This window comes from Drosophila melanogaster, chromosome 3L, assembly GCF_000001215.4.
Source record: "Drosophila melanogaster chromosome 3L".
Lineage (NCBI taxonomy): Eukaryota > Metazoa > Arthropoda > Insecta > Diptera > Drosophilidae > Drosophila > Drosophila melanogaster.
The window spans coordinates 14,601,085-14,622,506 of NT_037436.4; the positions used below are offsets into that span (position 1 = coordinate 14,601,085).

General features: G+C 37.2%; 1 protein-coding gene across 3 annotated transcripts; it reads left to right on the plus strand.

The window, feature by feature from the left end:
• The first annotated feature begins 13,373 nt into the window (after positions 1-13,373).
• shd (shade) lies at positions 13,374-21,121 on the plus strand. Of its 3 annotated transcripts, NM_001274914.1 has the most exons (8): positions 13,374-13,846; positions 15,374-15,628; positions 18,349-18,643; positions 18,834-19,428; positions 19,494-19,671; positions 19,729-19,968; positions 20,097-20,312; positions 20,389-21,121. In NM_001274914.1, the coding sequence occupies exons 3-8, from the start codon at positions 18,361-18,363 to the stop codon at positions 20,497-20,499; spliced, it is 1,623 nt and encodes a 540-aa protein (NP_001261843.1). In that variant the 5' UTR covers positions 13,374-13,846; positions 15,374-15,628; positions 18,349-18,360; the 3' UTR covers positions 20,500-21,121. The 3 variants fall into 3 exon arrangements, with proteins under 3 accessions (NP_001261843.1, NP_996074.1, NP_648709.2); NM_206352.2 differs by lacking the exon at positions 15,374-15,628; NM_140452.2 differs by lacking the exons at positions 13,374-13,846; positions 15,374-15,628; positions 18,349-18,643 and adding an exon at positions 18,746-18,776 and having other exon boundaries at positions 20,389-20,761.
• The last annotated feature ends 301 nt before the right edge of the window (positions 21,122-21,422 follow it).

A 21,422-nucleotide genomic window follows, 5' to 3' on the forward strand; every position in this document is an offset into this window, starting at 1 on the left:
ACATGTCATAGAATTTTCTTTCATCGTAGTTAACAGATCTTTAACGAAAAATATTGAAAAATTTACACTTTAAATTTTAAGGTTGCCTGTAAGCATTCAGCTTTAATATAAAAACTATTGAATTTGTTTAAAAACGAAAAAGTTAATTGTAAGATTTATATTATCAATATAAGTCGTTTGTCACTACATTTTTTTTAAGACAACTTTAAATACAAGAAAAACATAATAATACATACCCTTAAGAAAAAAAATAATATTTTATAAATTCATAACTAAATCCATCAAGTCTTTTTTACAGTATATTTACAGTGTTCATAAATTTCGGCCCCACAAAAAATCTAACAAGACACTAAAAACTTGGTTAAAGATAACAAAACTACACAAGCCCTAACTGTGATTGATTTATTGTTTTATTGTGCTAAAAAAGAGAAAATGAAAGAACTGAGATGGAAGCTGAGGAGCAAATTTAAAATTTACAATACCGATAAGCAGAGAATTGAAAACACTATTAAATGCCTACAGTTGGTCTCAAACTCGGTTCACATCTTTTGAGCAAGGCTGCGCTGGGTAATTAATAAATAATTTGTGAGATTTTTATTTTCTTTCACATGTTGGCCCTAAAATCTGAGCTCAACTGAGCCGAACTGAAAGGTAAATAGCCATGGCTAATGTCTTGGATTCGGGCTTATGGTATGGTCTGGTATCATTTGGGGATTACCCCCAACTCACAGTTCATTAAACTGCAAATGGAGGAAGGAGTTTTGGTTCTATGAATTAATTTTGCTATACTTGAAGGTAGCTGCTCTGAGCAATGTTGTTTACTTATAAAACCAACTAAGAGATATTACCATGTTAAAAGTTAAATAAATCAATTAGATTCTTTAAATCATATGCTTCCTAAAATCGCATTTTCAATATCCGACAAATCCAAACTAAAGGCTAAACAATCTCAATTCGAATCCCAGCCAATATTTGGTCAATAATCCTTTTCCAAATTTGAATTTCCCATTGGCCACATAACATCTGCGACTTTGTACCCCTTTTATCCCCCTTAAGCCGAAAACCGAAACCAACTGCTGACCAATCTATACACAACAGAATTTTCATTTCACACCTATTTGAAACTTGCTGTCATCTTTGCTTACTGTTATTATTATTATTATGGTTATAATGCGTTTCGGAAATGAAATTGGGGCAACCGCAGGATGCGAAGACTGACGCAGCTGGGACTCCAGTGCTTTCATATGGGAAGATATATATGTAAGTTTTTTACGCTCCTGGTCGGTCAGCAAAACAAATCTCAACATTTGGCATACAATTTGCATTATTTGATATTGTTTTTTTGTCTTCTTCTATTATTTTTTTATTCCTTTGTGTGCTTCAAAGTTAAGTCCGCTTGATGTATGTCAAAGTTACGTGCGCGTGTTAAAATCCTGTCTAATTTAATATCTATAAATCCCCGGCTATGACAGCAGAGGCCCAATGGGCAAAGGGTTATAAAAAAAGGGTTATCATCGGCGGAGGGTTGCTTATCAACGTGGCAAATTGATTTGCGCTCGTTATGCGGTCACTTGGGGTACATTTTTTGGTCAAAATTGTAAAACCAAAATTGGCCGAACGTGCGTTACAAATTAATGTTTGTTCTGGATTTTGTTGCTCCTTTCCCTGCGCTATTATTATTTTATTTATCCCACCGTTTTTTGCAAACAAGCCATAAACCCTTTTATACTTCAACAGGATGTGCCGCCTGATGCCGAGTTATGTGGTGTAAATGCCCTCGTGGGTGAAGTTTTATTGGCCAGGCCATCAATATTGTATTAGTTTGGCTTGTCATTCAATGACATCGATATTGATTATTGATTTAGATAAAATATGAAGGGGAACAGTGCGATTTTCAGTCAGTGCGCTTGGTATAAGAGTATTAATATTTATCAAAACATTTAACAAATTAGTTAGGATGAAAAAAATATTTTTTTATAAAAATAAAATAAAGTGAAATAATTCAGCTATTAAAAACAGCTGAAGGTTTTTTACCAGGACACCCTCACTAATAAATTTTTCATTTACTTAAATTGGTAGAGCCGAACTCATCGCAATCATTTGACAGGAACTTTCTTTCTTTTAGGAGAACCTAACCTTATTAAGTACAATGTGAACTTCTTTAGCAAAAACTTTTATGTGCAATCATATTATTTCGTATCATCTCAAAGTCTTCTACTTACTTGCTCACACTTTTCGCCGCTTTGTCAGACTCATCATATTTTTATTGCATACTTTTGTGCGCACTCACGTTAGGTTAGAAAATGTCGCCTCTGATTGCTTTCTTATTTGTATACATTTCCAGGCTATTGACATACGCAAAGGTATAGAAACAGTGTCAGGATGAAAAGGATACCGGAGGATGGAGGCACAGAACGTGCACGGCATATCAAAAAATCGAAAATGCCCGACACATGTTTCAATCATTTTCCATTTTTATTTATTGTCAGCATTTATTCTGCTGACACTTTTCCAACCCCTCGCTCGCCCACAAAAAATTATTGCACCATTGCCATTGCTTGCGATTGTATCTGTATGTGCGCTTAGAAAACAATTTGCAAATTGCTTCAAAAATCTGCCTTATGCCAAGTCGAGATCTTTGCATGAATCACTAAATGGATATTTATCTGACTGCAGAATTGGATTTATTTTTCTGCCGCAGTAATTAAACGCAAATTTTGCCAACTGTTAATCAGTTTAAGAAACTGGCAGCTGCTGGGAATTTAATTTCTTAAACATGGTCCATAAATTTTCTTCTGTGGCTGGGGTAACAGAAAAACGTATTGAAATCCATAAAAAGTCAAGGAAATTAAATTTGGAACCATTGTATGTAATTTGGGGTAAGGTGACTTTTGGACTTGTCTAATATTATTTCCATTCAAATATAAAAATATCAAGTATAATTACAATTAAGAAATATATTATAAAAATTAGCGCTTTTTACAATATTTTGATTAATTTTGGAGTCGTTTTATACAAAAGGTAAAAATTAAAATAATTATAATTTTTTAATTATGTTTTTTTCAGTATATTTATTAGTGTTCAATGTAGTGTATTAGTCTGATCGGGTTCAATTTATATTTGGGGGTCCCACTTGTGCCGCAGTGCTGCCAATTTATGTGTAAAGTAAGCAAGAAACGGCTGATTGGGGGTCAGTTCACTCGTTTGGCTCTCCTCCATTTGGCAGCACCACCCCCACCCACCGCCTCCCCACGTTTTACCCACTGCACATTGTTGCTCATGCAATTTCAATTACGTTTGCTGTCGATTTTCGAATACGTTTCGGCGTTTCACTTCGATTTGCAATCCACCCCGGCAATCAACCTTCCGATACCCAATCCCTATTTTCACCAACTCCACCCACATTTTCCGCCCCCCTATCCACTTGATTTCAATTAAACTGAGTTGCCATTGGCGCTGACGCTTTCCGACGTGTCGCAAATGCAGCTTTCAGTATTCGCGTTGACCGCTTTTCTCCCTCCCCCCCAAGGATTTTCCCAAAGTTTATTCGCTTGTTTTGCTCCTGTCGACTGCTGCCGCCGCTTCTAGCCATTTAATTGTTTTTCTTCGTTTTTCATTTTGTGATTTCCTCTTTGACTTTGGCCCAGAGCTCCTCCACTTGACCACTTACATTTTATGGCGACGCGGAAAAGCTGTTTTCCCCTCTTCTTGGATGTGGGGGAGATGCGGGTCAGCCATGTTGTTGATGATGTTAACTTGGAGTTGGTTGAGAGGGCAGAAATACAGTAGCCAAAAGTGTTCAAGTTCTTCGAAGACCTATGAAAAAATATAAAATAAATAAGTAAAAATATTTAATCAACCCTATTCCCTGAAACTAACAATTTTTGAGGAAAACTTTTTTCCAATATAAAAAAAATGTTACATCTTATAAATTTAGGTGAGCTACAACGTTCCACAGTAATACCCAAGCCAAAGCGGTAAGAAATCGCAGCCAATAGGGCGCTTTCCAATCGCCAATCGCCCGTCACAAATAAAAAGCAATGCGCTGCTTGTTTAAAACAAAGAAAATTGCCATTGTAAATAAAATAAAAAAAAAAGACAAAAACGAGGGGAGGCGAAATCAAAAGAACGCGCAAATGCAGAGACCAAGGAGAAATTGAACACCAAAGAGCCAAGAATAAAGTTTTTCAAAAGCGATAAAAACGAAATGTCGCATATTTTTATGACAAACAGAGGGTGAAATCGAGGGCTGAAAGTGAGGTGAGACGAAAATTCCCCGCACATTGACGCAAATTGAATTTGTAAAGCAGCAAACTAATAAAAAACAACTTGAATAAAATAACAACTTAAAAAATTTGTCACACTCATATTTTATACCTTTACATCGCCAGCACAAAATAGAATTAGTTTCTGGCATTCGAATTCTCTCGGAAAAACACTGTGCTTCGGTTATCCAAAGCAATAAAAAGATTTTGTGTAGTGTAATATCAAGTATTTCTATAATATAAATTCAACCCTAAAAGTATAATTTGTAATATCTGGGCTCTGATTAAGCTTTCTGAACCGCTCTCCACTTTGTAAGCCCAGCTTTGAATTTTTCGATATTGTATATGGGTTCACATTCTTCACTAAGTAAGCCCAGCTCTAAATTATCAGACTTATCACCTATTTCCCAAACTGCTTTTTGAAGCTCACGATCGATTACAAACAAAAATTTTGTCAGACTTACCAATATATATGTGCCTATTCAAATTATAACTTATACCTATATATTTACCAATGTTATTATATTTACTATTCTTAATTTGTTTATAATGTATCAGTCCTCGCTCAGTCCCGCAGGTTGTATGCTATAGCTGGCATAATATCAACACTTTGCTTTTCTGCAGGCCATTGCTTTTGTAGACCTGTGAAATTCGTTTTAAAGTGGATGCATCCGGAATTTTCCATTTTGTGTAAGTTTTGACAGACTCTGAAGTAGAAGTATCATCAATTAAAAAAGTTTTTAAATGGGGTTTTATTAACTTGATGTGAGTAAAAAATTGAAATTAGCATGAACTCAAAAGTGATAATCTATTCGATTAGCTTACTAGAAACAAATGTGTAGTGATCCGCCAGTAGTTCTCGTTAAATCTGTGGATATGGCTTACTCATTTCAAGACAAATAACTTTTACATGATCTCCTTAGCATAAGGTGCAGATAGTCGTAAATAAGTTTGGCTCTAATAATATTAGTGCAATAATGTGTACAACTCCCAGCAGGTAAATAAATTAATAAGAAACTTCGGACACCCAGTGTATGTAATTATTCCTTATCTATTAACCCACATATATCATTATCGAATTGCTTTCATTGTCACTTTGGCGCTTGTGGTCTTCGCAACTTTGCCAACCATTCCAAGTTCCTTGACTTGGCAAAATTTACAACCATATATGGTAGATGCTTCTGCCATTGGCCCATAACTCAGTCGGTTTGCCCGTTCAAGTATCCACACCCAAACACAAATCATAATCCTGATGGCCTTAGATAGATATAAAGTAATGCGGCTGCTTTGGCCCGCTAAATGGATTTCCCAAAGCATTTGCCAAGTTTATGAAAAATAATCATAGAGACAATGGTCAGGAGGGGGTTGATCTATATCTATGTGTATCTTGCAGCGTGTGGTTGGCGTATAAAGTGCTTTTAAAAACATCCCAACGAGTTCAAGTCTTGGCCAAAAAGTTTTGGCCCAGCTTCAGCTTTCCGAAGGGCGGAGAGTTCGTTGGTGGCAAAGTGTTTTTCATGAGCAATAATAATAATTTCGAGGCCGAATTTTAATTGCACCCAATGGACTCGTTGAAAAGAGGATGGGTCAGAGACTCCAAGATGAATGGCTGAATACATTGAGCAATGAAGCGGGTAAACAAAAATGGGTTAGTCGCCTTTATAAAGTATTCTTAAGTCTTCTTCTTTGGAAGACAAAATTGTTAAAAGGCAAATTCGGCAATTTAAAGAAAAAAATTGTATGCAAACAAATATCTTTTCATTTGCAAAGAGTTTAAGTTTTCAAGTATACGGACGACTTCGAGTTTATATACTTGTTCTTTTTGGAGCTAACCCCTTACAGATATTAAATATTCTTAGAATTTCAAAATATTTGCCATCGCTTTCCATGGCATAATCATCGTGGAAAACACTTTCATCAATCACGCAGTGAGCTCATTGGGATTGCTACAGCTTTTCCTTATGTCTACCAACGCAAATCCATTAAAATACAGCGAAATTAATTATTATGTCGGTTCCTGGCTGTTGGTGTGCGTCAGGTGGGTGGCATGGGTTAAAGGGTTCAGCTCGTTTTTATGGCCACGTCTATTGCCTTGTCGCGTTTATTTTGGCGGCGCCAACTTTCATGCTCAATTAAAACGTTTGTTTAATGAAAACAAATGCGCTTAATTAATAAACACGCATTTTGTGGTTTTTTTGGCTTTGCTTTGAGTAAGCCGGGGGTATGTAATGCGGATTGTGAAAAAGGGGTATTTTCCGAATGCCACACCCCCAATTTTTTCATAGCCTCGGAATGTTTTTGGTAATGCAGAAAAGTCAAAACTGTCGCAGCTGTTTATGTCGCGCTTGTTTGTTATAATGGTTGTTGCTGTTGTTTTGGGTTGGTAACGTTTAATTACATTTTGTTTTACTTTTATTTTAAGTGTTAGTTTTGCAGCATATTGTTACCTGTTTATTTGACTTTGGATCACCCTGTAAAAAATAGCTAGAAGTAAAAATACATTTTAGGGGCATACCTTCTGGCTGATCTGAAAATTCGGTATAGTTCGAAAAAGAAACGTAATGCTCTTAGCGGCGCTGTATTTTTCATTTAAACAAAATTTATTATTCTTCAAAGTCTTGCTGACATTTAATGAATTAAACTTAAAAACTCAGCATCATAAAAGTTTCTACAAAGTAAAGCTTTTAAAATTTTGTTTGTTAGACTTATGTTAATTTAAAAGTCTTTGAAAATTTGTTAGAAATTACATTTTTCCAATTTTTATAAGACTACAATTCCAGATACACTGCCGCTAAATTATTACTCTACTAAGCCCGCAATAAACTAGATTTCCCATCCCCTTTCCGCTTGCAGCATTTTGTCTGCATATTTGCAGCAATTCTATTAATACTTATAAATTAACCCCTTTATTTCTAGGCCCTGCGATTGCACATTTTTTATGTGATGCATAATGCATTTCCGGAGCTCCCTATCTCCCGCATATGGTGGACTAGACGAGGCCTAGGCTTTGACTTTGGCTTTGATTACAACTGCAATTGGACTAGTTGGAGTGGCTTGGGATTATATTGCAACTCATATTTTTTACCCACTCTGCAGTGACATATTTCCCGCTTATCGCTCAACTTTCCCAGACTTTCTCATAGGTCATCAGAAATGATTGCAAAATATTTGTTGAATGTCTAGGTGGAAATTTCGATAGCTACTCGCATTACCAGCGCTTTTTGTCACCCCGCTTTCCTCAGACGTCTCGTCCACAATTTCAGTGGATGGCGCTATTTAAATGATAACTCGGTTTTTTGGTTTTGTTTTTGTGTTATTTATGCCTTTTTGCTGCCCCTTTATATTTTTATATTTGCAATTGGCGCCTTTTTATGGTAATTTCGTCATAGGCCCGCACACGTGTCTTGTGGCTGATAATTTTTTCGGGCCAACAATGCGTATGCTTAATTGCTTGCGACTTATTTGGGTCCAATGAAATGAGCTTTAAAGTAGTGTGAGCAACAGGCTTTGTAGGCCATTAATAAGTTTAAAAATTGTTTGTAATTTAATGGCCCACATAAATAACACGTTTTACTCGAGCCCAACCGTATCCTCATAGATTGTTTCAATGTTAACTAATAACTTTTAAAATTAAATAACCCAAATTACTTATAAGAGGTTATTCTGTTTTCGCTTTAATATGACTCTTACATATTTTGTGTCTATCAAATCTACGATACCAAACACAAAAGTTCCTTTGAGCTATTGAAAAGTATGTTAATATCTAACTATGCTATGCAGTTAGAAGTGCCTTTAAATTCACCTATATGAACTCAGAGTTCATGTAAACAAAGTCTTAAATTAAATTACCCTGCCATTTCTTATTTTAGCCTTATCGTCATCGTAATTTCATCCCAACCTCCACAGATCTCTTGGTCATTTCCGTTACTCGTTAAACGATAAGCTCGAAGTCCAATTAAAATTCATCAATTTTTGAGACGTACTTAGGCCTTATCACGCCAATAAATGCAAACAGATCTGCTGGCAAGGTGTCAATTTAAAAAATGTTTAATGCGCAAAAAAAGCTGTGAATGAATCGAGATTAAACAATATACTCGTATTACAACAGTTACGGATCGGAGATGGGATGACGGAGCCCCTTTCGGAGATCCCACTCAGTCACTCACAGCGGCAACTGATTAATTATAGTGAGCACTTGTGTAGTACTATATATTGCATGATAAAGAGAGAGCATAAAGTAAAAATTATAATCATAAAGGGCAGATCGTCTTCGCTGTCCCAGCTGCTGGGTCAAGTTCAAGGACAAGCTATCAGCAATAATAAGTGGAAATGAATGGAGAGGAGGAAGCTGAAATGTGGGTAAGGGGTAATGGGAGCATGCGTGCACAGGGAAAAATAGTGTATACATATGTTTTTATATTAAGCTCCATTTAATATATTATAAAACGAAACAAATATTTTTTAATCTATATTAAATGAAGTAAGAGAAAAATTAAATATATATTTTTTTGTTTGTTTGTTTTATTCAGTTAAGGTTAACTCAAAGTTAAGTTATAATAACATTCATAATATAATTCACATTATTAATTTGTGATTTTTTTACATTCATTCTTTTCTTAACAGAAAATATCGTTTTACTTTCCGACAGTTAATGATCTAAAAAAAATCTAAGATAACGCAGTGAACTTTTTTTCAAGGCTGTACATGCACCTTAGATGGTTCCATAAATTCTACGAGGATTGATAGGCCTGCGTTCCAATTCCAATTTCACTTTTATTCTGACCATCTCTATCCTGTTCTTTCGCTCCCTAGTAATCTTTGGGCAGACCGCGCCCTTTGTAGATCATTGGGTCACTATGTGTGCAGATGCGTCCCTCAGAGTCACTTTACCGCTTGCAACTGGAACAAAGTGAAAACATTGCGAAAAAAGAAGAATACTGAGCATAAGAGCCCCTGAAGGCTGTCTTCTTCAGAAGATCCCCGATTACCGAGCCATGATTCTCCGGCCACTTGTGAAGAAAGGAGGCAGAAATGAATTTGCAGCTCGTGGGTAATCAAGTGAGGCACTCGCACACACTTGCAACCTGCAACGATGCCACTTGTTCGCTCACTCAGACAGCGTGGAGCTTCCATTGTGAATGGTTTTGTTTTTGTCCGGGGCTCCTGTTACCCTTCCATATGAACTGACCATATGACAGATATAAATATCTATTTAAATCGATTATGAATTTCTCATACATACGTTGTTATTAGTAATTTAATAACTTGTTAAGCTAAGATGAGGCATTAATATTGATAGCTTGGATATGATAAGAGGATATGAATGGAATGGTTGAATGCGATAAAGTTCCAATAATTATAATTATTCTATTGATATTATAATTTGTGTTTTATTTAACGATAATTTAAATAATTTGAAACAAAATTTGGGCAAAACGTTTTCATCCATTCTTGCAGGGCATTTAAAGGTGGCCACTTACGATAAGCTTAGTCTTAAGTCTCTTCTGTGGCTTTACCCCTCCTTTGAAGTGTTCTTACTTGTTATCAATTCTTGTTGGGAATCCGCCTCCTCCCCCTCCCCGTGTGCCAGCCCCTTCCTTCGCCCGCTCGGTGTGTTGTTGTTATTGCATTTAAGTGCAGCTTGTTAATGCTCATTAAATGTTAAGGGAGCTGTGAGCCGGCTCTGAGCTCGAGAGCCTGAGTTTAGCTCGCAGATCGACGGCAGAAGCAATTGTCTCGGCCCAAGCCCTGCCTCAAATTGTGGCAGAGTCGGATCCCCGGTGCTGTGGGCTTTAGTTCCATAAAATGAAGCGAGCCAGAAAGTCGCGGCGGGCGCGTTGAAAGGAAGACAACCTCGGCACAATAAAATCAAAAAGGCCCCAAAACGGTCGATGACAGTAAATAAAGTTCAAGCAATAAAACACAAAACAACGAAAACCTGAAACAAGAAAAGAAAAACTTAATCGTAAATTGAAAATTCATAAGAACATCATGAATATCTTCGTCATCTTCATCTTCTACACAAAGAACAATATATGTTATAAAATTCTGTTTGATTATGTAAAAATTTTTTGTCACGTCAAGTGTAAGAAATATTCGTTAAGTCTGAAACGAAACTAAGAAACACGAATTTAAATATTTTTTAAATATGACTATTATAAATATATAATAATATAAATAAATATTTTTTCATATTCTTGGAAAACACATTTTTCTAAATATCTTAAAAGTATTTTTTCTCATATTTTCATGTTTGCTTATTTTAAAAGTTAATAAATACTATTTATTGAAATTAATTTTGTATAAATTAAAGATAATCGATTTCATAATATTAGATTAATTTATATTTCCTAAAAAATGTCTGAATCTTGTATCTCAAAATACAAAATTGACTAAAAGCTGAATTCGTGTAATTTGTCTCTGTGTAGGACTTCATCATCGTGATCATCATCGTGGTAACAAACATTGTTGTAGTTGCGTGTAAAACCTGTTCGCTTGGGAAAAGGCTCTCGCGTGGTTCTTGTTGTTGGCCCTGTGGCTGTGTGAAGCTAATTGAAAAGAAGTATTAACAACGCTCTGCCTTTTGTTTTTGTGCCTTTGATTGACTGACCGACCAACACGAAGGAGTTGTAATAGGGTTATGGGGGAAAAAGGGGAGGGAAGCGAGGCGGGATGTCTGGTATGGCATAATTGTGGGATCAACCAGCGGCAGTGCATCACGGACAGAAGCAACTGCACAGTTAATTAGTAATCCACAGCCAATGCCTACTCAGTCACTCGTTCAGGCAGTCATTCAGTCATTCAGCCATTTAGTCGGCCAGCCAGGCAATTGCTTAGAAATTCAATTTGTATTTCCACTGATCGACAGGATAAGAATTTATCCATCTGCGAGGAGAGCGTGTGAATCCCCCGACCAGATGGAGAACGGAGGCACAGATACGAGGGAATCGTATCTAATGTGACAGCTGAGGGGAAACAGATACGCATCTACAAGATAATAAGAGTCAAGTGTACTCACTTTATATGGCAGGATCCGAAAGGGTACCGTATTGGGGACCAGGAATTAATTTGACAGATTTCTTGTACGGCATTAGGGTAATAAATTCGAATATGTGTGTACTGTCCAAGTTACTCATTAAATATTTTATATCTCTGGCTATATGGGTTTTAAAAACTATGGTTATTCTTAAAATTTTAATCGGTTGTAAAAATATTTAAATGGTATTTTTTTCTAAACAACTTACAAGCCATATAGTTCTAGCTTATTCCTTTATTATAGTTATGGTGTACTATGGTATACTATAGATTATAATTCTAGGAAGATTAAATTTTTCGCATGATTCTTATATCAACAAGGTACATATCCTGTAGCCCATCAGATCTTCGTCTTGGATCTCTAGACCTAAATGCACACAACCATGCACACATTCGCGTTGTTTGGCTTTAAAACAACCACAACTCTAATTCGCATTAATTTAAAACTCAATCAAGGCAATTAGCGCGCACACTGGAGCTACACTCACGATAGCATCGGTTCCGCCCCTTCCTCCTGGATCTATCCCTCACCACACGCCTCTCTGCAAGCTATGAAGGATTGATAGACGGGGGTGTTGGGACTTAGATATATCCTCCAGACAATTATTGACCAAGATATTATAGCCCTTGAGATGGTATGATTACATGAAATTATAAAAGTTTATTTTTAGTGCTTAATGATACTACAATATCATTGTTCGAAATTTGATTCTGATTGCTACTCCCCTATGACTTTGATTGTAATTATCTCAATTTATATTGCTCAGACAATTGATAAAAAACCTTAAATAAAAATAAAACTTTAAAATGCTAAATGAGCTGATATACCCCTTCTACCGATGCCATACCCTCTAATAAAAAATCAGAGCCAGTGGCAACATTGTAGTCACGGTCCGGACATCCAGACAGCCGGTCGCACAGCTGATTTCTCGTGTTCTCAAGACTCGCTCGCCGCCTAAGTCGAACCTGTTACATTGGACTGTATTATGGAATATGAAATCTATATATATGGAGTGCAACCTACCTCACGGATCGTACCCACACGCACACGAGCACTCCCTCTCTCACTCACACTCGGAGTGGCCAGCTACTCACGCACTGCGCCCAGCTGCTTGTGTTGTTGTAGTTGCTGCTGCCGTAATGTGTTGCATAAATTTGCCACAAGTAAACATTTCAATAAGCCTTGAGGCGTTGTTTCTTGGCAAACTTTCATTGAGTTTCTATAGGCGAAAAGAAGAATACAAACACATGGGCTCTTATCAGCAGCATGGGGAGCACGAAGCTGAAGAAGGAGATTGGGTACACAGAGAGCGAGAGTGATCGGCGCTATCAATACAGTCCCACTTCATTAACTAGAACACACTGATCTTAAATTTCATGATCTAGTTACACCTTATATTTGTATTTCATTGGTTAGGGATGTCAATTTTATTAATTTAAACTTGTATACAATATTAAGGGCATCCTGACTTTACCTCAAATAATCATTGCATACATTTTGGCGCCCAACAGAGAAAAACTTAATAAGGACACCTATTTGATATATCAAATATATCATTTTTTCCAATCCTTGTTCATTACACAAATTTTATTAGTCTACTTGGCAATCCCGAAGGTTATATAATATAAAATAGAATAAATAATATTTTTTAAATGCTACAATACATAAGGATCTTCTTGAATTATACGTCCTATCAGTGCGAGCCTTTATATCTCAAATTTAATAGGTGCGCCAGGTGGTGGTTCGAGTTAGTGATAGTCGACTGTGAATCTCTCACGCGGAGAACACCTCGTGGAACCCGAAGAACCTTACTCACTGAAAACGGATTCGAACAGCTGGTCGAGATCGGGCAGAGACCGATCGATCGGATTGTTGGATCGATCGTATAGATCGGATCGATGGAAGCACTTGTTGCGTGGTTGGTGGTTCTCCATTAAATCGCCTCCCATCGTGAGCGCCGATCGTCATTTAAATGAGAGTGTGTGCGTGAGTGCCGAGCAATCGTGCGCTGGTGTGTGTGTGTGCGTTGGGCTCGGCTCAGCATTTCCCCCATTCAAAAAACGGAGCGATTCAGTCTTTGACTTAGCGTCGCAGTTGTCGCAACCAAGAGACGCGGAGGAGATCTGAGATCGGAGATCGCAGATCTGGGATTCGGTTGCGGGCTCGGTCAATCCGGAGTAGTGCGTCCCTGGCCACGGTTTAAAAATATTATTGTGTTTACCGTAACTACTTTACTAGAACATTAAACGGATCACACACGACCAACAAAACAATAAAGTCCAAGAGTGCAATTTCTGTCTGTGATTAGAAGTTTCTATTGTTTTCTTCACACCAGAAACTACGATTGTCTAAGCTTTAAATAATATCAACAATAAATGTGCAATGTAATGTGCAAAGTGATGCAACACTTAAATATCTATAAAATATTGGCAAATTGGAAATCAAAGCATATCAAATGATAATGCCACCTAAAATGTCTACAAGTCGGATCTAGCGTGAAGTGCATATATACGAATTGGATTTCAAAGAGAACCCCATTAAAGTGGTAAGTAATTTTTATGTTTTACGTAGTCCTAATCATTGTAAATCAGATTATTAACTTAAGTTTCTTTTGGTATACGTTGTTGAAAAACCAAAAACTCAAACTTACAACTTAACTATGCATTACATGGAAAATCATTTCCTCTAGTTTCATTCTAAGTTCTCTTCCTTGTGCCAGTCATCATAAAACTTTTAAAAGACGTTTCATTTATTCATTTATTATTCTACGGATTATTTAATAAATATATTTAATATTTACACAGCCGCACCGACACCAGCGGTTCGGTTAATCATAAATGCAATACGATTAAAATAAAATTGAATCGAACTTCAGAAAATGTATACATGTATGAAAACGAATATGCGTATGAATCTTGGAAAATAAATCGTGTTATACTTCGACAAACAAACGCATTAAATTGCAATTAGCCCCTCAGCTCTCCAATTCTCTTTTCCCTGCGTGTTCAAGTCATTTTTTTTTTATTTATTTATTAATTTTTTCTCCATTATTATTTCATATTTATCAGCGAACACGGGCGTTTTCAAGTGTAACGCAACCAGACAAAATATATAAATAATAATTTTTTTGATGATTTTCTTTTGTTATCAATTATGTGAGGCAGCTTCAAGTTCATTATCATCATTAAAAAAACGCGTCATCAACTGGTGGAGTTTCTCGTTGAATGTTATTGCATCTGGTTTTGCAAATATCGGATTGTAAATTTAATAATTACCTGACCAAGTGAATGTCAATCGGTTACGTATGCATTTGAAATATTTTCCACTGACTTTATTTTATTTATTTTCCTTAACTTACCTGAAATGTATTGACCGAAAGATTAAGATTAAATTTGGTTGTCGTTGTCAATGATGATACATTTGCGTTTAGACTGACTCATGCGAGCAATAAACTTACTGTTTTTACTTTATTCATCCGAAAATGTTTTTAATTTAAAATAATTAACTGAAGTTGTTATATTGGTCAGATTCACTTTACCAATTCGCACATCTTAGTTTGTTATATAAATAACGTTATTTTTAATCCAAAACCACACGCGAGCTTTACGCAAATTTGATGACAATTCGCGACATGTTCTGCGATCATATTTCACCTTCCTTTTTCGATTGGGTTTCGATTTATTTGACGAACTTTGCTGATGCATCAGGAACAAATGTGGGGTGTTGGGCCAAAATGAATTTTTTCAGTTTTTGGCGTCAGACTGTCCACAAGCACTCAAAAGCTGGAATTGAGGAAGAAATTGGAGTTAACATAATCATTAAACGAAAGTGCGACTGCGCCTGCACACGTTGCCAAAAACCGACCACAGGCGGCAAAATGTGACACAAAAAAAAAAAGTGAAATAATTTACCATTTTTTTCGTCTGCTAATTTTTTGCAAAATAAACAAGTTTATGTTTTCGTCAGAATTTACATACTTCTATATATGTCGATTGATTCTTTATTCGTTATTTATTCGTGGCTATTTTTATTGGCACATTTTTCACATTTATGCAAATCGCTCGGAATCAAGAACCCGCCGAAAAATGGCCCAAAGCTTGGACCGCTGCGCAGTTACAGAAGACCCGAGCTCAGCTCAAACGGCTCGCTATCCGCAGAGCCAGACATCAGCAGATTATGTCACTTGTGCCACTCACATTCGTATGGCCATATAGCTATATACACATATATAGAGTGCACACGACCAGATATCGGCCGGGGCTTCATGGTCACGGCCACCACCGACAAACGGGAAACATGGCTTAACAATTTCTTTCCTCGGTCAGCTGTTTCCTACCTCCTTCATTGGCCGAAAAAACTCGTGGCTACAAGAACATGCAAAAATGTATTTTTATATTTTAAGTAAAATAATCTTTAAATATATATCAAAATAATGTTAATTTCGATATGCTTATTCCCAAATAAACTATGCTCATGTATTTCTTTACTACAAAAAAATAAAATGGTTTTGAAATTTTTGATTATTATTTTTGGAAATTATTTTCTGTGTATCCATTATCTCGACTTTGGCTTTAGGCAAGTTCAACGTACGGAAGACGACGTGCAAACGGCGAGCGACAAAGTAAGCCTTGCAAATAGAAATAGAGAAATTTTCTCATTAGATTTTTGCCGTTTTGCCACTTTGCAGAGATCCTGGTCTAAGCCACTATCGAAACTTGCTTTCCGTCCCAGAACCCGAAGAAAACCGTCTCATGTTAGAAACGCTTTGAAAGCTGGTTTGCCAAAAGAAAAGTGAAAGAATCGCTGTGATATTTTAAAAATGTACCTAACAACTAAAGCCAAATATTCAAACCAAAATAAAAGAATATAAAAATGTATATTGAAGCAGTAAATGTTTCTTATCAATTCTTTATTGAATAAGTAATAAAATCATAATTTTACACATACCAGCAAAGTCATGCATTTCGGAAATACGTAACTTTTAAAGTACTCTTTGTTAAGTATAGATTTCTGGTCCAAAACCTCTCTTCGTACACCTTCCAAAATAAATACTTAAATAACCATTAAGCCGAGTCATTCCCGAACCCATAAACTTCGATTTCTTTTATTACATTTTTGTTGGGGTAAACAAAAATCGTTAATGGCTGTAGAACAAAATAGTCAATAAGAAAGAATCGAAAAAAAAATCGAAATTTTTATTTGCGTCTTAACCCAATTAGTTGAGCTGTAGAAATGACGGCCAGAAATTGTGAAATTCCAAGATCAAAACAGAGCGACGAAGAAAACAAAACCACGAGAAAGAACTTTCCCATCGTTTCTTGTTTTACATAATAATCGGTTACATAATATGCTTTCTACCCACCGCTGGGTGCTTTCTTCTCCTTCTTTTGGCCTGGAGTTGGGAGCTGGTTTCCAAGCCGGTTTTAGCCAGCTGCTTTAGCTCCCTCCCATATATACCTCTTGGCTGCTTCTAACGCAACTCTAACGATGAGAACGAGGTGGAGTTGTGAGTCGTGAGTGGATCCCATCTGCATATTAATCAGAGAGTGAGCCGTAGAATGGGGCCGGTGCAGAGGAGAATTCGCAAGAATTCTTATTAAAAAGCGAGTTTGTGTTTTTGTTGTTCTAAGCACGTTGGAAAAGTGAGAAGCGCATAGAACAGCGCACGCGTCGCGCTGAGAAGCGATCTCATGATGAGATGAGGAAGTGATTAAGCCCCCAAGAAGGAAGTGCTCGCCTCAGATGTCTGTGATTTGTATTTCCAGTTTATTTTCTTCTTTCTGTCCATTTTTTTCTACATTTGCACAGGCCTATTGGCGAATCGCAAATTTGCATTAATGGATAGATTTGCCACACCTCTCCCGCCGAGTATCACGCACATTTCTAAGCGAGTGGCGTCACGTAGATAAAGACATTACTTACCTGGGACCGAAGACTTCTTATCTGGCATTCTGATTCTTTTGCAAATACCATTTTTCGGTAGCCCAAAGTCATAGAGAGGTTTTCTATTCGTACTCCGCATTTATTTGCCAAGCGATCGTGTGGCTGTTCTGTTGTGTGGCTAGGGCAAATATTAGAATCGATCATCTATCCGTGGTTTCTGATTTTGTTTCTTGTATTTAACCGGGTAGTTCATTAATCACTTTGAGCAGGTAGCCCCCTTGAAGTTTTAATCGATTTTCATCTTATTTATATAGTATTTTATATCCGGTTGGCAATAGGAATAGAAAAAAGGTTTCGACGGAATGGTCTTATAAGAACAAGGAAAAAACTCCACCTAAAAAAGACCAATAAGAAAAATAAATCCTCTCCTCTCCACTTAGTGTTCATTGTCTGGCAGACCCTCAAAAGATTATCATCTCGCATTTCTGATATAACTAGCTGAACACTCAACAATTTTATAGGGTAGGTTAGGCATTTGTCTACTTTTGATTTTAAAACAAGATTAATTTCCATTTTAGATTAATTAAATTTTAAATTTTAATTTAACGGCAGAGAAGAAAAAAGACCTTAACGCACTCTATTTTAATGGCTCTTTGTGTGCCTATTTAATCGTGCATAGAATAATTGACTTGGTCTTGCGGAATTTGTTGACTTTATAAACATTTATAATCCCCAATAAACATCACAATTAGAGGCTTTTGCAATCTTTTGAAATTCGCAACACAATCGTTACACATATTTTTTTTTTTGGCTATTAACCTTGAACTTTATCACGCTTGTTGGGACATTATCTTATCTAGTGTGAAAACCCAAAAAGCTTGTTTCTTTTCTGCCAGCCATTTGCCTTGCAGAATAGCCAAAAACCCAAGAACCAAGAACCGAGAACAAAGTGTTATCGCGTGTTGCCAATAATAATGCAAAATCGATGATCAGTTGTTGTGACCAAAAAAGCTGTATAAAGTCAAATACAAATTAGTCGACCGGTTGGCATCGATTCGAAACGAAAGGCCAGACTTCAATTAAAGACCTAGAATTGCTGGCGGGAATTAGCATAAGTGCCTCCAAAGCGGATCAACACAGTAAGACCCAGAATTCTAATTGCAGCGCCCCATGGTAATGGCCGTGATACTGTTGCTGGCCCTGGCACTCGTACTTGGCTGCTACTGCGCTCTCCATCGGCACAAATTGGCGGATATCTACCTCCGGCCGCTCCTGAAGAACACGCTCCTTGAGGACTTCTACCATGCCGAGCTGATCCAGCCCGAGGCGCCAAAGAGGCGGAGGCGCGGCATCTGGGACATACCCGGGCCAAAGAGGATTCCCTTCCTGGGCACTAAGTGGATATTCCTGCTCTTCTTTCGACGGTACAAGATGACCAAGCTGCACGAGGTATATGCGGGTAAGACATTATTTAGTTAAGATAGTTATTAAAATCTCTCCCTTTCAAAGTTCTCTATTAAAAATACGTCTTGAAAATGGGTTTTATTTCTTAGCTCTATAACTTAATATAAATTCTATTATTGTAGTTCTGAGTTAGTAACTCAAGTATTTTAATAATCTATTTCTATTATCTTAAATGTACATTCTAGATTTGAACAGACAATATGGCGACATAGTGCTGGAGGTGATGCCCTCCAATGTGCCAATAGTGCACCTGTACAATCGCGATGATCTGGAGAAGGTGCTGAAGTACCCCAGCAAATACCCATTCCGACCTCCCACTGAGATCATCGTGATGTACCGTCAATCCCGACCGGATCGCTATGCAAGTGTTGGAATTGTGAACGAGCAAGGACCAATGTGGCAGCGCCTACGATCTTCCCTGACCTCCAGCATTACTTCTCCCAGGGTCCTGCAGAATTTCCTGCCAGCCTTGAATGCGGTTTGTGATGATTTTATCGAACTACTGCGAGCCAGGCGGGATCCGGATACACTGGTGGTTCCCAATTTCGAAGAGCTGGCCAATCTGATGGGTCTGGAAGCTGTGTGCACTTTAATGTTGGGCAGAAGGATGGGTTTCCTGGCTATCGATACCAAGCAGCCGCAAAAGATCAGCCAACTGGCAGCTGCTGTTAAACAGCTTTTCATCTCCCAAAGGGACTCGTACTACGGTCTAGGTCTGTGGAAATACTTTCCCACCAAAACGTACAGGGACTTTGCCCGCGCCGAGGACTTGATCTATGAGTAGGTACACAGAAGGTTGGGCTCCCATTTCTATTCCCATCTAACTTAAATCGCTCTCAATCCAGTGTGATCTCCGAGATCATCGATCATGAGCTGGAGGAACTCAAAAAGTCGGCTGCCTGCGAGGATGACGAGGCTGCTGGATTACGAAGTATCTTTCTGAATATTCTGGAGCTCAAGGATCTGGATATCAGGGACAAAAAGTCAGCGATCATAGACTTTATTGCCGCTGGCATAGAAACGGTGGGTGTTTGGTAGTATTTCAAATGGAATTCATGTTAAACAATTTTTAATTTTTAGTTAGCCAACACTTTGTTGTTTGTACTGAGTTCTGTTACTGGAGATCCCGGTGCTATGCCACGAATCCTAAGTGAATTCTGCGAGTATCGGGACACGAATATCCTGCAGGATGCACTAACGAATGCCACATACACAAAGGCCTGTATACAGGAGTCCTACAGACTGAGGCCCACAGCCTTTTGCCTGGCCAGAATCCTGGAGGAGGACATGGAGCTCTCGGGCTACTCGCTTAATGCAGGGGTAAGTTAAAGCTTAGTTTTCGATCACTCTCACTTTTATTTCCAAGCTTTTGGAATTTACTATTTTATATTTTATTTTTGGAAATAAATATTAGTTTCTCCTATCAATAATTTGTTTCCGATCTTTAGACTGTGGTGCTATGTCAGAATATGATAGCCTGCCACAAGGATAGCAACTTCCAAGGGGCCAAGCAGTTTACCCCAGAGCGTTGGATTGATCCTGCCACGGAGAATTTCACGGTGAACGTGGATAATGCCAGTATTGTGGTGCCCTTCGGCGTGGGTCGAAGATCGTGTCCAGGAAAGCGTTTTGTGGAAATGGAGGTGGTGCTGCTGCTAGCTAAGGTGAGTATAATCCATAAGCCCCAGGGATCGTATTTCTAGGATCACTGACTAAAACAACCAAATTTATCTTTATCAGATGGTCCTAGCCTTTGATGTGAGCTTTGTGAAGCCACTGGAAACGGAGTTCGAGTTCCTGCTGGCACCCAAAACTCCACTCAGTCTAAGACTCAGCGATCGGGTTTTCTGATAATGGGTGCTTTAGAAAACTGATCCGAAAAACAGTGCCTACCCTCAGGCGTTTTGTATCAAATACAACTAAAATAGCTAAGAACTGAACCATTAAGTAAAATTAATGTAAAATATGCTTAGGTTTCTACACATATCTGTATACATATATATGTATATCCTTTATCCCTGATGAGCCAGCATCAGCAGCCTAGTCCTGTGAAGCAATCAAAAAAGAGCTAAACCAATTAAAATAAATTAACAAATTTATGCTGACTGGATGTAAAGTAGATTAGAATGTATATACAAACGTCATGTTTTGTTGTAATTACTTCTTAAATTTATTTTTAGTCGTAGCAAATAACTAGCAGCAATTGTTTTTGAGAGTTCTGTAAACGGAAAGACTGTGTTTAAGTTTTGTTTTTCACGATTTTAACAGTTTTACATATTTTCTGTACATAGTTTCGCAAAAATTTGTCACTCTAATTATGTACAGTTTAACTTTAATTGTATTTATTCAAGTGTTTTTACTGCCTTTGTCTTTATTTCATCTCTACATCTGTGAATATATTTGTTAAAAGAAAACAATAATTAAAGAAAATTAATTACATTAAACAGAAATCAAATGATAAATGTTATAATATAAATTATTGAGTTTCATTTAATAGTTATTTTCTGAGACCCATTATAGCACAGGAGGTTAGCTTTCTCGCCTTTTTATTTTAAAAATGCATTTTTCATCATACAATGGTGAGACTTATTTAGACCTATGTTTTATTGTAGTTATTTTTGTTTTCTTTGGCAAATACTAAACACACACTAAATGACCCTAAATATCTTTATTTTTTTTTTTAAATTTGTATGGTACCGATTTTAGGTTTCGGTTGACGTCTTTACTATTATAGCAGGGAAATTTCATAAAAGCTTTCAACAGTCGCTTCCCAC